Below are 13,064 nucleotides of genomic sequence, written 5' to 3'. Positions count from 1 at the left end.
GGTCGAAGAAAGGATTGATTTGTTTCATAAATCATTTTACAATAATCAGTTGTTTTAAAAATTTATGAAAATAATTAAATATCAATGGAAAGTAATACTTATGTATTTCAAACAATTTTTATTTTAAAAAGCGCAACAGAAATCATAATTAGCGTCAAAAACTCGAGAACCTCAATTTTTCACTTAAGGGTTTTCTTTGGGGCCCTATGACGCTTAATAATGGGGTATGTTTTTACAACTATAACAACTAAACCACTTTACCCTAGAAAAAAAACTTTGCTAGTGGAGATATTTGGGTCTCACAGCTTTTTACCAACGTTTACGACCATGACCGGAGACCAGGTGCCCTGATTATTCTTGAAAGTTCTTTAAAGTGGTTCTTACATGTTCTTACAGAAAGTTCCTGACTCTATTATTATATGCTTTAACATCCAAAGATTCAAAATTTAAGGTTTTTTTTAGAAAATGTTTTTAATTTCAATATCCAAAACTGCCAACTTAAAAAAATTCATAAATGAATGAATCATCGCATTTTCATCATCCAATTTTTAAATTTGTAAATTCAGAAAATTAAACCAATCATTAAATTCTTGATCTTCAAACCTTTAAAGGTACAAAACTGCAATGTATTCCAATTTGAATACTTTAACCTAATAGGTTTTAACATTCAAACATTTTCATTTTTAACATCTTTAATCAAGAAATAATTTGTAGCATGTTTTTAATTTAAAATTAGAAAGCTAAACCATTAAAATTTTGAAATTGAGAAAGTCAAAGTATTTCTCTTTTGAAATTTTCATTTTTAAAGCCTCCAAAGATTAAGAATTTCCAAACACTCAAACGTTCAGATGTGTAAAATAAAAACTTTCAAATAAATTTAATAAAATGTTAGAAAAAATTTTCTCCTTCTTTCCAAAGTGATAATATATTCACAAGTCTGATCACTTTTTCAGATTCTGCCATCCTTTCTTCTTCTAATGGTGGGAGAATTCGGAAATAATTTGAAATTTTAAGTACGAAAAGCAAAATTAAACTTTTTGTCTGTGCCAAATGTTACAATCTCTGGAAAATCACTGCAAATTTAATTAAATTGACAAAATAGAAGAAGAATGGCGTGTTGCATGAGGATACAAAATTCTGATTAAAAAAATATTTGATATTTGTAAATTGGTATCTAATATAATTTTTTCTTTAGGAATTAGGGCTTTCCATAACTCCTGATCAGATTGCAGAAATGGAGACCCACATTAAAGACATCGATTTTGAGGCTGCAGCGAAAGAAGAAAAATTGACAAGACATGACGTTATGGCTCATGTTCACGTTTTTGGAAACCAGTGTCCAAAGGCTGCACCAATTATCCACCTTGGCGCCACCAGTTGTTATGTAGGGGATAACACTGTAAGTATCGTGAATTCTTAAATCTTTATTTTTATACAAAAGTTGAATTAAATCTCTTTGAAATTTCAAAATGCATCCAATTAAATTTGAAAAATTCTCCTGTGTTTTATATAATTTTATATATAAGTCATATTTCTCCAAATGCCGAATTATTACCTCAAGTTTATTTTTATTTATTTTATTATTTTTATATTATTTTTATTATTACCTCAATTATTACTACTTTTATTTAATAAAGAATATTTTATTAAATTGATTACTTTTTTATTCAATTGAAGCATTAAATCAAATTAACAAATTAGTCAAAGTAGGCGCCGCGCGCCTGTAAAAAGGTTTTCTTAGCCTATGAAGATGTTAAGTAAGTCTTTCCATTATTACTGATCCCCTTTCCCTTTCCAGTATTTTTTAGGAATCATTTCTGTTCTATGATTTAGTTGAAATTAGTTTTTAATTGGAACGAAATTAAAAATAATAAGAATTATAAAAAGAAAAGTAAATAAAATAAAAATCTTTAGTCTTTAATTTTCCTTTTCATTGACATGTACTACTGACAACTACTTTCCCCCTGTTTATTAAATAAAAAAATGTAAGGAAAAAAAATCTTTCGTCTTTAATTATGCTTTTCATTGAAATTAGTACTGATTCCTTTCCCCTTTCCAGTCTTTTCTATGATTTATTTCTATTCTATGATTGATTTAAAAGTACTTTTTAATTGAAAAGAAAATGGAATGAAATGAAAATATACAAAATAAAAGTAAATACGATTTTAATAAAAGTCTTAATTTTTTCATTTTCTTTGACATGAACTACTGATCCCTTTTCCCTATTTCTAATAAATTTAAAAGAAAAAGTAAATAAAAAAAATTAATAAATAACATTCTTCGATCTTTAATTCTCCTTTTCATTAATGAGTAAGTTCTAATCCCCTCATATTCACTCTTTTGTATGATTCACTTCTATTCTATGATTCATTTCTCTTCCGTGACTCATTTCTGTTGTACGATTAATTTATATTCTATGATTTATGGGAAAAGAGCTTATAGTTAGAAAAAAAAATAATTATAAATAATTTTAATAAACATCTTTAGTATTCAATTTTTGTATTGATATTGAATGCTTATCTCCTTTCCTTGTAAACTCCAATAAAAAAATAATGAATAAATGAAAGTAATTGATTTTCAATTCTCCTATTAATTGAGATGTACTGCCGATTTCATTTCCCAGTTTTATATAATAAAAAATTATATTAAATACAAAAAATAATAAATAAGTAATTGATCTTCAATTCTCCTTTTTATTGAGACGTACTATTGGTCTTCTTCCCCTTTCCAGTCTTTTTTATGATTCATTTTCATTCTGTGATTTGTTAAAGGAAATTTTTAATTGAAAACATTATAATTTAAGAAAAATGGATGTAAATAAAAGTAAATAAGAAATAAAAGTCTTTAGTATTTCATTTTCCTTTTCTTTGTCATGTAACTAATTAATTCTTTTTCCATATCTAGTTTTTCATCTGATTTATTTCTATTTTATAATTTATTTTAATGTAGTTTTTAATTAGAAAAAAATAAATTATAAAAAAAATCAAATAAAAGTCTTTCGTTTTTAATTTTCTTTTTCATTGACATGAACTACTGATCCCATGCCCCGTTTTATTTAATAATAAAATAATGAGTGAATAAAAGTGATTGATTTTCAATTCTCCTTTTAATTGAGATGTACTAATGATTCTCTTCCCGTTTAAGTATTTTCTATGATTCATTTCTATTCTATGATTGATTGAAAAAGTAATTTTTAATTGGGAAAAAAAATTAAATAAAAATTAATTTAAGAAAAATACAAGTAAATTAAAAAAAAGTATTTATGTGTTTAACTTTCCTTTCATTAAATGTAAATACTAATCCCTTACTCTTGTCCAGTCTTTTCTATGTTTATTTCCATTTTGTGATTTATTTGAAACTTGTTTTTAATTGGAAAAAAATTAGTTATAAAAAAATAAAAGGAAATAAAAAATAAAACAAAAGTCTTTAGTCTCTAATCTTCTTATCATTGACATGTACTGTTGATCCCCTTCCCCTTTCCAGTCATTTCTATGATTCATTTTGATTCTGTGATTTATTAAAAAGTAATTCTTAATTGAAAAAAAAACAAACGAAAATTAAATTAAAAGTAATTTAATAAAAATAATAGTAAATAAAAAATTAGTAAATAAGAAACTAATATCTTCTCATTAGGGATGTCATTGCAAAAAATAAATAAATTTATTTTTTGCATTCAGCAGAAATTGATTTCGTATTTTTCTGTTTGCAGGATCTTATTGTCCTGCGAAATGGCTTTAATCTTCTTTTACCGAAACTTGCAGCTGTTCTTTCTCGGCTTTCGCAATTTGCAATGGAATATCGCTCCTTGCCAACTTTGGGATTTACTCATCTTCAACCAGCTCAGTTGACAACAGTTGGCAAAAGAGCTACTTTATGGATGCACGATTTATTGATGGATGAGCGAGCAATTCGCCGAGCAAGAGACGATCTCAGATTTCGGGGCGTTAAAGGCACTACTGGAACTCAGGCTTCATTTCTCCAATTGTTTAATGGTAGGGCCATTCCAGAATAGATTGTCTAATAGCCGCTGATTTTTATTAATTTTTTTTTTTTTAATTTGTGAACAATATATGTGTCCATCGGCAAGAAAGGGCCATATAGCCGGATAAATTCCCGTCATATTTAACTCGACTAAAAATTTGTTGAAGGAATTTTTTGAAACCGTGAAATGACAGTGATTTTATTTTTTGACGCGGAATTTTAGAATAGAGGAAAAATCTATCTGGTCACCTAAAATATCACAAATTTCAGGACACCCGACGTAATTAAATTGGAAATAAGTTCGATTTTAATATATAATGCGTAATTCTACAATCTCGTTTACTTTAAAAAAATTCCCATTTCCAGTTTTAATTTTTAAGCGTACGTTTTCAATTTGAAGAATTTTAAAATGCAGTTTTGAAAAATCAAAGAATTAAAAATTAAAAGCGTTCAAAAATAAAATTTTAAGATAAAAAAATTTTAATTGATCAACTGGAAATTTAATTAAATTTAATATTTTAACGTTGAAAATTGAACTTTTTGAATTCGAAAACCTCAATCGTTAAACACATTTAAACATTCGTTTAAAACTTGATGAACTATTTTCAGTTTCTAAATAATTTCAAATTATTAGTTTCTTAATTAAACTTTTTTATGAGAGTTTAAATTCTCTAAAAGTATTGTTTCAGTCTGAATTATTCGATTTTTTAACCAAACAATTTAGAAAATTTTATTTAAGAAAAACAGCATTGTTTTAATATCGATAAATATTTGAAATGAACAATTATAAATCAAATATTTAAAACTGAACAATTTTAAATTGAATTTTTTAAGATAGAATGGCTTGACTGTCCTATTAAAAAAAATTAATTTGTATGTTAATTTAAGATTTTAAAAGATTTAAAAGGATTTCCAAGATTGTCAAATAATAATCTAGAAACTTTAAACGCAATTTTTCAAGATTTTACACAAATTTTATGAAAACACTCTAATCATTTAAAAAAATATTTAGATGTTTTGAAAAGTTTGAAAAATAATTGTAAATGTTAAAACATTTCCAAGCAAAAAATGTACATTTGTAAAGATTTTATAAGGTTTCAAGATGATAATTTTTTTAAGATTCCCGCAAAAATTTTAAATGATTTTTCATTGAAAAAAAATTAATTTAAGAGAATATTTAAAAACGTTTCAAAAGAAATTTATAGGTATAAAGAACATTGAAATAATAATAATAATAATTTAAAAAAAAAACTTCAAGAAATTTTTGAAATTATAGTGATTTTAAAGATTGTATAGCTATTTAAAAAGTTATTTAAAAAGATTTTAATAAATTTTAAGAGACTTCAAGGGATTTAAAAAATACAATGATTTAAGGATTTTCAAGTGATTTTAAGGAGTCTAAAAAACTTTAAGGATTTTAAGATATTTTAACTAATTTTAGTCAATTTTGAAAATTTTTCAACGATTTCTAAGAAGTTGAAGGGAGTTCAAAAAAATTCGGAGGACTTTAAGGACTTATAATAATTCAAGTGATTTTCAGGAATTACTAGGGACTTTTCGGAATCTTAAAGTTTCTTTTTAAAGGATTTAAAAATAATCAAAAAATAGTTCAAAAAGGTTTAATAATTTGCAATAGATTTTATAAGATTTTACGAGAGTTTTAGTGATTTTAAAGAAAGTCAAGCGAGTTATTAAACAGTTATTAAAACAAATGTAATGAATTTTAGGAGCTTTCAAGGTATTTAAAGAAATTGATTGATTTAAGAATTTTCAAGGTATATTAAGGAGCCTAAGAAAATTTACAGGATTTTGGATTTAAAAGATTTAAATTAATTTTAGTCAATTTTACGATATTTCAAATTATTTCAAAAAACTTGAAGGGAGTTCAAAAAATTTCGGAGGAATTTAAGAATTTTCAAGGAATCTTACGATATTTCTAAGAATTCAAGTGATTTCAAGGAATTACTAGGGACTTGGTGGAATCTTCAAGTTTCTTTTTAAACGATTTAAGAATAATTTAGAAATAATTCAAAAAGGTTTAAGGATTTACAATTTATTTTGTAACATTTTAAGACAGTTTTATTGGCCTTAAAGAATTTCAAGCGAATTTTTGAAAAGTTATTTAAAAAGATTTGAATGAATTTAAAAAAATAAGAAAATTGAAAGGATTTTTCAGAGATTTAAAGAAATTTAAGAACATTTAAAGGATTTTAAATGATTGTAAAGGAGTTGAAGGGTTCTCAAACAAAATTCGGAAGAGTTTAAGGATTATCAACAAATCTTACAGGATTTCTAAGATTTCAAGCGTTTTTAAGGAGTAACTAGGGACTTGTCGGTATTTTAAAGTTTATTTTTAAAGGATTTACAAATATTTCCATAATTTTTATCCTCGATTAAAACGACCGCCCTGTATTACTATATTCTTTAATTTGAATTTAATTAAAAGATATAACTTCAAGTGTCATTGAGGCAATTTAAATTAATTAATGATTTATTTTCAAGGAGATGGTCACAAAGTCAAACAACTCGATTCCTTGGTAACAAAAATGGCTGGATTCGAAAAATATTATTCCGTGACAGGACAAACGTATTCTAGAAAAGTGGATGTCGAATGTATAAATGTTCTAAGTTCTCTTGGAGCAACTGTACATAAGGTAAATTAATTCCTAATTCTACCTTATTAAAACCATTAATTTAAAATCAGGAATATTAATATTTAAAGATATTTTAATAATAGAATCTTTTATAAATGGAATAAAAGAATTTTGAAATTTATTGATTTAAAATTTATTATTCTCAGCCAAATTTACTTGAAAAAAGTGACTAATTTCTAACCCAAATTGACTAAAAGTGACTATTTATCATTAATAATGTGATTTATTTTCGTTTCAAATTTAAGAGAATTTAGAAGAATTCGACTGATAATACTCCAAAAGAAATCCAGTTAAATTCAAAAGAATTCAAATGACTTGGAAAGACTCGAAAAATGCGATTGATTTACTTAAAAGTTGAGTGAATTTAGAGGAATTTAAGGAAATTGAGAAGAATTTGATGAAATTCATCAAAAATTAAAGTGAATTGAAAAAATCAAGGTGATTGAAAGTAATTTAAAAAATATATGCAAAATTTCGTTTAATTTAGTACCCAAGTATGAAATTAGCATAGATAAATTCGAGGGAATTGAAAAGGATTTGTTGAAATGTCCAAGAACTAAAATAAATTCTAAAAATAACTAATAACTAACTAAAAATAAAATAAACAAAACTATAATAAATGTTTGAATATCCATTTGATTGAGTATAACTAAGTGGATTTAGAAGAATTCCAGTAAATGTAGAAAATTTAAGAGAGTTTCAAAAATTTTTAAAGAATATTTAAATATATAAACGCCCGGTTGAAACTTTATAAACTATTTCCAATTTTAAAATAACTTCAAAATAATATATTCATAAACAAAGGCTTTTATTAAATTTCAAATATTATTTCAGTCTAAAATATTCCATTTTTAAACCATTTAATTTGAAGTTTTTTTAATTAAGAAAAATAAGACTTACTTAATATTTAGAAATATTTGACTGTTTATTTAAACTCTATAATTATAGTTAAATATTAAAAACTCCATTTTTGACGTGACAACTTAATTGTTATATGACAAAAAAATTTAATTTGTAAGTAAAATTGTTGCTTTTCAATGTAAAAATAACAATTGAACACATATTAATGTTTAAAAAAATTCAAGGAAGATGAAGAAATGTTTAGAAGTTTTGAAAATATTCAATTTAAAATTTAAAATGATTTTAAATAATTTAAACGAAGTGTGTGCGTGTATCGCCAAAATATAGATTTTGGCAGATTTCGAACAAAAAATTTAAAAGATTTGTTAGAATTTGGAATGGTTTGAGAAGATTAAAAAACATTTCCTATGAAAATTTATAATGAATTTTATTTCGAAAAGATAATTTTAAGTGATTATTCAAAAAGATTAAGAAAGATTTACAAAATTATCAAAAATGAATGTGGAAGATCGTTGAAAATCTGATAAAATCCCTTGGTTTCTTGTGAAATATCTCAAAACCTTATATGTCCTCTAAAATTGTTCCATATAATTTAAAATTTAAAGAAATTAAAAAAAAACAGCAAATTTTATTTAAATCCTTTCATATCTGTCAAATATATCGAAATTGCTTGCAAATTTTTTTTATAGCTTGAATATTTCGAAGCTTCGGAATCTTTTAAAATACCGTAAAATCTTTCAAATAGCCTTGAAATCGTTTAAAATACTCTAAAATATTTCAAATTCTTTGAAATCTTGACGAAATTCCTTCAAACTTTTCAAAGCTTTTTAAAATTCCTTTGAAGTTTTAAATATACCATATATATTTAAAATACCCTGAAATATTTGTAATTCTTTAAAATATTTTAAAATTCTTTGAAACTTCCTAAAGCTCTTGAAAATTCCTTGGAATGTTAAAAAACCATGTGATATATTTAAATATGTTTAAAATCCCTTCAAATTATTGAAATTACTTGAAAATCCCATGAATTAAGAAAAAAAACCTAAAATCTTTGAAATCTGTTGAAATGCCTTCAAATTATGGAAATATATCAAAATTTTATTGGAATCTTTTAAAAGTTTAGTGGATAATAAGGATCATAAAGATTTCAGTGAGTTTTAAAGAGATCTCAAAAGTTTTGAAGGATTTTCGTAACGTTTCGAAATATTTTACGGAATTTAAAAGATGTTAATATATTTTCAGAGATTTTAAGGGATTTCAACGAATTTTAAAGAATTATAAGGGATTTTCATGGAATTTTCGAGACTGCAGGCGATATCAAGATTTTTCGAACGTTTTGAAGGATTTCAAGGCATATATTAAGAGTTTAAAAATAAGTCACTGGACTTCAAAGAATTTCAAGTGATTTTATGTAATACCCAAGAATTTTTACGAATTTGTATGGATTTTATGGGATTTTAATGGGATTTGGAAGATTTTAAGATATTTAAAGAGATTTTACAGGATGAAAATTCAGTTATTTGTTTGAAAATTTCTCTATTTTGTTAGAATTTTTGTATTTTATGGTTTAATTTCATTCCATTAAAAATAAAAATGTTTGGTTGAAAATTCATGTAATTTGTTAAAAATTCGTTGTTTTTTTTATAGAAAATCAGTAGTTTTGGTTCTAAATTTATTTCTCTGGACTGAAAATGAATTTTTTGTATTAAAAATCCAGTTTGTTTCAACTCAATATGTAATTATTTCATGTTTGATTCAACGTTCCTCTTTGTCAGATGAAAATTCAATTATTTGTTTTGAAATTTCTGTATTTTGTTCTAAAACTTTGTAATTTATGTTTTTATTTAATTCCAGTTTGGTCGAAACCTGATGTATTTTGTTACAAATTATTCTTTTTCGATAAAAAATTAGTATACTTGGTACAAAATATATTTCGCTTGATTAGAAATGATTTTTTTTTTGAAAATCAAGTTTTTTTAAAACTGAAAATGTAACTTTTTCATTTTTCATTCAACGTCATTCTTCTTCAGACAAAATTCAATTATTTGTTTAAAAGTGTCTTTATTTTATTGAAGCTTTGTCTATTATCGTTTAACTTCATTCCATTAAAATCCAGAATATTTGGTTAAAACTTGATGTATTTTGTTAAAAACTATTCTTTTTTTATAGAAAATTGGTATTTTTGATTCAAAATTTATTTCTCTGCATTAAAATTGAATTTTTTTCTTTAAAATCAAGTTTTTCAAACTTATTATGTAACTATTTTATGTTTAATTGAACGTCCCTCTTCGTCAGATGAAAATTCAATTATTTGTTTGGAAATGTCCGCATTTTGCTGAAACTTGGTATTTTATGGTTTCATTTCATTCCATTAAACACTCAAATGTTTGGTACGAGCTTCATGTAATTTGTCAAAAATTTGTCATTTTTTGGTAGAAAATTCATTTTTAGGTGGAAAATTATTCTTTTTTGGTAGAAAATTATATTTTTTTGTTTGTTAAAAATTGGATTGCCGTGGTTAAAAATTAATTCTTTTTATTGATAAATAATTTTATAACTACAAATTTAACTTTCATTTTTCGTAATTTTTTTGATCGATATTTAGTCGTTTTGGTTGAAAATTTATCTGTTTGGTTTAAAATGTTACTATTTTGTTAAAAATTTGTTTTATTTTATTAAAAATGTATTTCTATAACTTAAAATTACATTATTATATTTTTTGTTAAAAAGTGATCCTTTTTAGTAAAAAAATTCATCTACTTTGTCGAAAATTTGTCATTTTTCGATAAAAAAAATTCATTTTTTAAGTGCAAAATTAAATTATTTGGTTACAAATATTTATTTTTAATCTCTTTATACTTTGGAATCTTTGGAAATCTTTTTAAATCCTTTAAAATCCCGTGAAATCATTGAAGCCTCTTTAAAATTCTTGAAGTCCGTTAAAAACCCCATTTAAAATCCTGTGCAGTCTGAAAATCTTTTAAAATCGTGTGAAATCTCTTTAAATATCTTAAAATCTTCGAAATCCCATTAAAATTCCATGCAATCTATACAAATTCGTAAACATTTTTTTGTATTAAATAAAATTACTTGAAATCCGTAAAATATTTCAAAGTGTTACGAAATCTTTTATGGAGTTTAAAAGGTTAATAGATGTTTAGAGATCTTAAGAGATTTCAACGAATTTTGAAGAATTATAAGGGATTTACATGGGATCACTTTTTAACAAAAAATAGAATAGTGACATTTTAAGTTAAAGAAATACATTTTTGATAAAAAAAATTTTTTAACAAAATAGTTTAATTTTAAACCAAGAAGATTAATGTTCAACCGAAAAGATTAAATATTTATAAAAAAATTGACAAAAAATGGAATAGTTAAATTTTTAGTTAAAAAAATTATTTATCAAGAAAAGAACCAATTTTTAACCAAAGAAATGAGAATTCAAACAAAACATCAATTTTATACAAAAAAAAAGAATAATTTTCCACTGAAAATGAATTTTCTACCAAAAAATCACAAATTTTCGACAAAGTAGAGGAATTTTCTTTTAAAAAGATCAATTTTTAATAAAAAATAGAATAATTTCATTTTTAGTTATAGAAATGCGTTTTTAATAAAATAAAATCAATTCTAAACAAAATATTTCAATTAAAACCAAGCAGATGAATTTTCAACGAAAAAGATTGACTATCTAAAAAAAAATTGACGAAAACCAAAGAAATGAAATTCCAAACAAAAAAGTTAATTTTCTACCAAAAAAGAAGAATTTTTAACCAAAAAGACTAATTTCCTACCAAAAAAAGAAATTTTGTAACAAAATAATTGAATTTTTAAGTAAAATAGATACATTTTCAACGAAATAGTTACCTTTTCAACCAAAGAATGAATTATCAACCAAAAAGATAATTATTCTAGGATAAGATTATTTTTTTACTAAACAGATTAATTTTTAACAAATTACATGAAGTTTCGACAAACATTTTAGTGTTCAATGGAATGAAATGAAAACATAAAATACAAAGTTTCAAGAAAATACGGAAATTTCCAAACAAATAATTGAATTTTCATTTGACGAAGAGGGACGTTCAATTAAACACGAAATAGTTACATAATAAGTTTGAAAAACTTGATTTTCAAGAAAAAATTCAATTTTAATCCAGAGAAAAACATTTTGAACCAAAATACCAATATTCTATCAAAAAAATAATTTTTAACAAAATACGTGAAATTTCAGCAAAATATTTTTATTTTTTATGGAATGAAATTAAACCATAAAATTCCAAGTTTCAGCAGAATAGAGAAATTTCAAAAAAAAAAAATTCAATTTTGGCTGAAGAAGAGTGACGTTCTGTCAAACATGAAATATTTTCATTTTCAGTTTTAAAAACTTGATTTTCAGTTCAAAAATTTATTTTCAATCTAGAAAAATAAATTTTGCACCAAAGACACTGATTTTCTATAAATAAAAATAATTTGTAACAAATTATATGAAGTTTCGATCAAACATTTTAGTGTTTAATAGAATGAAATTAAACCATAATATACCAAGTTTGAACAAAATAGAGAAATTTTCAAACAAATAATTGAATTTTCATCAGAGGAAGACTGACGTTCGATCAAAAAAGAAAAAGTTACATTTTGGGTTTAAAAAGCTTGATTTTCAATTTAGAAAATTCATTTTCAATCTAGAGAAATAAATTTTAAAACAAAAATACTGATTTTCTATATAAAAATTATAATTTTAAACAAAATACATGAAGTTTCAACAAAATAGAGAAATTTTCAAACAAATAATTGAATTTTCATCTGAAGAAGAGTGACTTTGAACCAAAAATACTGACTTTTTATACAAAAATTTTTTTTAACAAAATACATGAAGTTTCAATCAAATATTTTATTTTTCAGTTGAATGAAATAAAACCATAAAATAATTGACAAAAAAATTGAATTTTCTACTAAAAAAGATCCATTTTTAAAGAAAAAATACTAATTTTTAACAATATGTAAGAGTTTTCAACCAAAAAAGATAATTAGTTAACAAGAAGATTAATTTTCTACAGCAAAAGACAAAGTTTCAACAAAATGCAGAAAATTGCGACCAAAGATTGAATAGTTAAATTTTAGGTTACAAAATTAATTCAATAACAAAAAAATAAATTAAAATAAGTAAATAATAATGCATTTATGTAACAAATATGTCCAGTAAACGTAGTAAATCGAGCCTTACAAAAAAATTGAATCAAATTTAAATAGTTGAATTTAATTCTACCTTAGTGAACAATTCATCCCGAAATACTTAAAAAAAATTTTTTAATGTTTTTAAATGTTAAAATGTATTAAAATTACGGTCTCAGATTATTACACGCTTGAATAGTCATACAATGTCAATGAAAAAAAATCTTCCAATTTTAAAGAATTGTAAGTTATTGAAAAGAATGGTGTCATCCACAATTTAAGAAATTTAAATTAGATTAAAATCCAAATTAAAAATACAATTTAATGTCCAATAATGAAATGGATGCAAACTTCTTTAAAAAAAAAAACAGGGATCCAACGACCAAATTT

At 23.6% G+C, this 13,064-nt stretch overlaps 1 protein-coding gene across 3 annotated transcripts in view; it reads left to right on the top strand.

The window, feature by feature from the left end:
* The window catches only part of LOC117172155 (adenylosuccinate lyase), a 64,766-nt gene that overhangs the window by 40,814 nt on the left and 10,888 nt on the right, over nt 1-13,064 (top strand). For all 3 annotated transcript variants that reach the window (XM_033359959.1, XM_033359961.1, XM_033359960.1), the window contains exons 2-4: nt 1,196-1,399; nt 3,710-3,992; nt 6,484-6,635. In XM_033359959.1, coding sequence (XP_033215850.1) covers nt 1,196-1,399; nt 3,710-3,992; nt 6,484-6,635 — 639 coding nt within the window. The remainder of the gene's footprint in view (nt 1-1,195; nt 1,400-3,709; nt 3,993-6,483; nt 6,636-13,064) is intronic.

This window comes from Belonocnema kinseyi, chromosome 4 (genome assembly GCF_010883055.1).
Source record: "Belonocnema kinseyi isolate 2016_QV_RU_SX_M_011 chromosome 4, B_treatae_v1, whole genome shotgun sequence".
NCBI classification, from domain to species: domain Eukaryota; kingdom Metazoa; phylum Arthropoda; class Insecta; order Hymenoptera; family Cynipidae; genus Belonocnema; species Belonocnema kinseyi.
The sequence above is the reverse complement of the archived record's forward strand: the minus strand, read 5'-3'. Positions and strand labels throughout refer to the sequence as shown.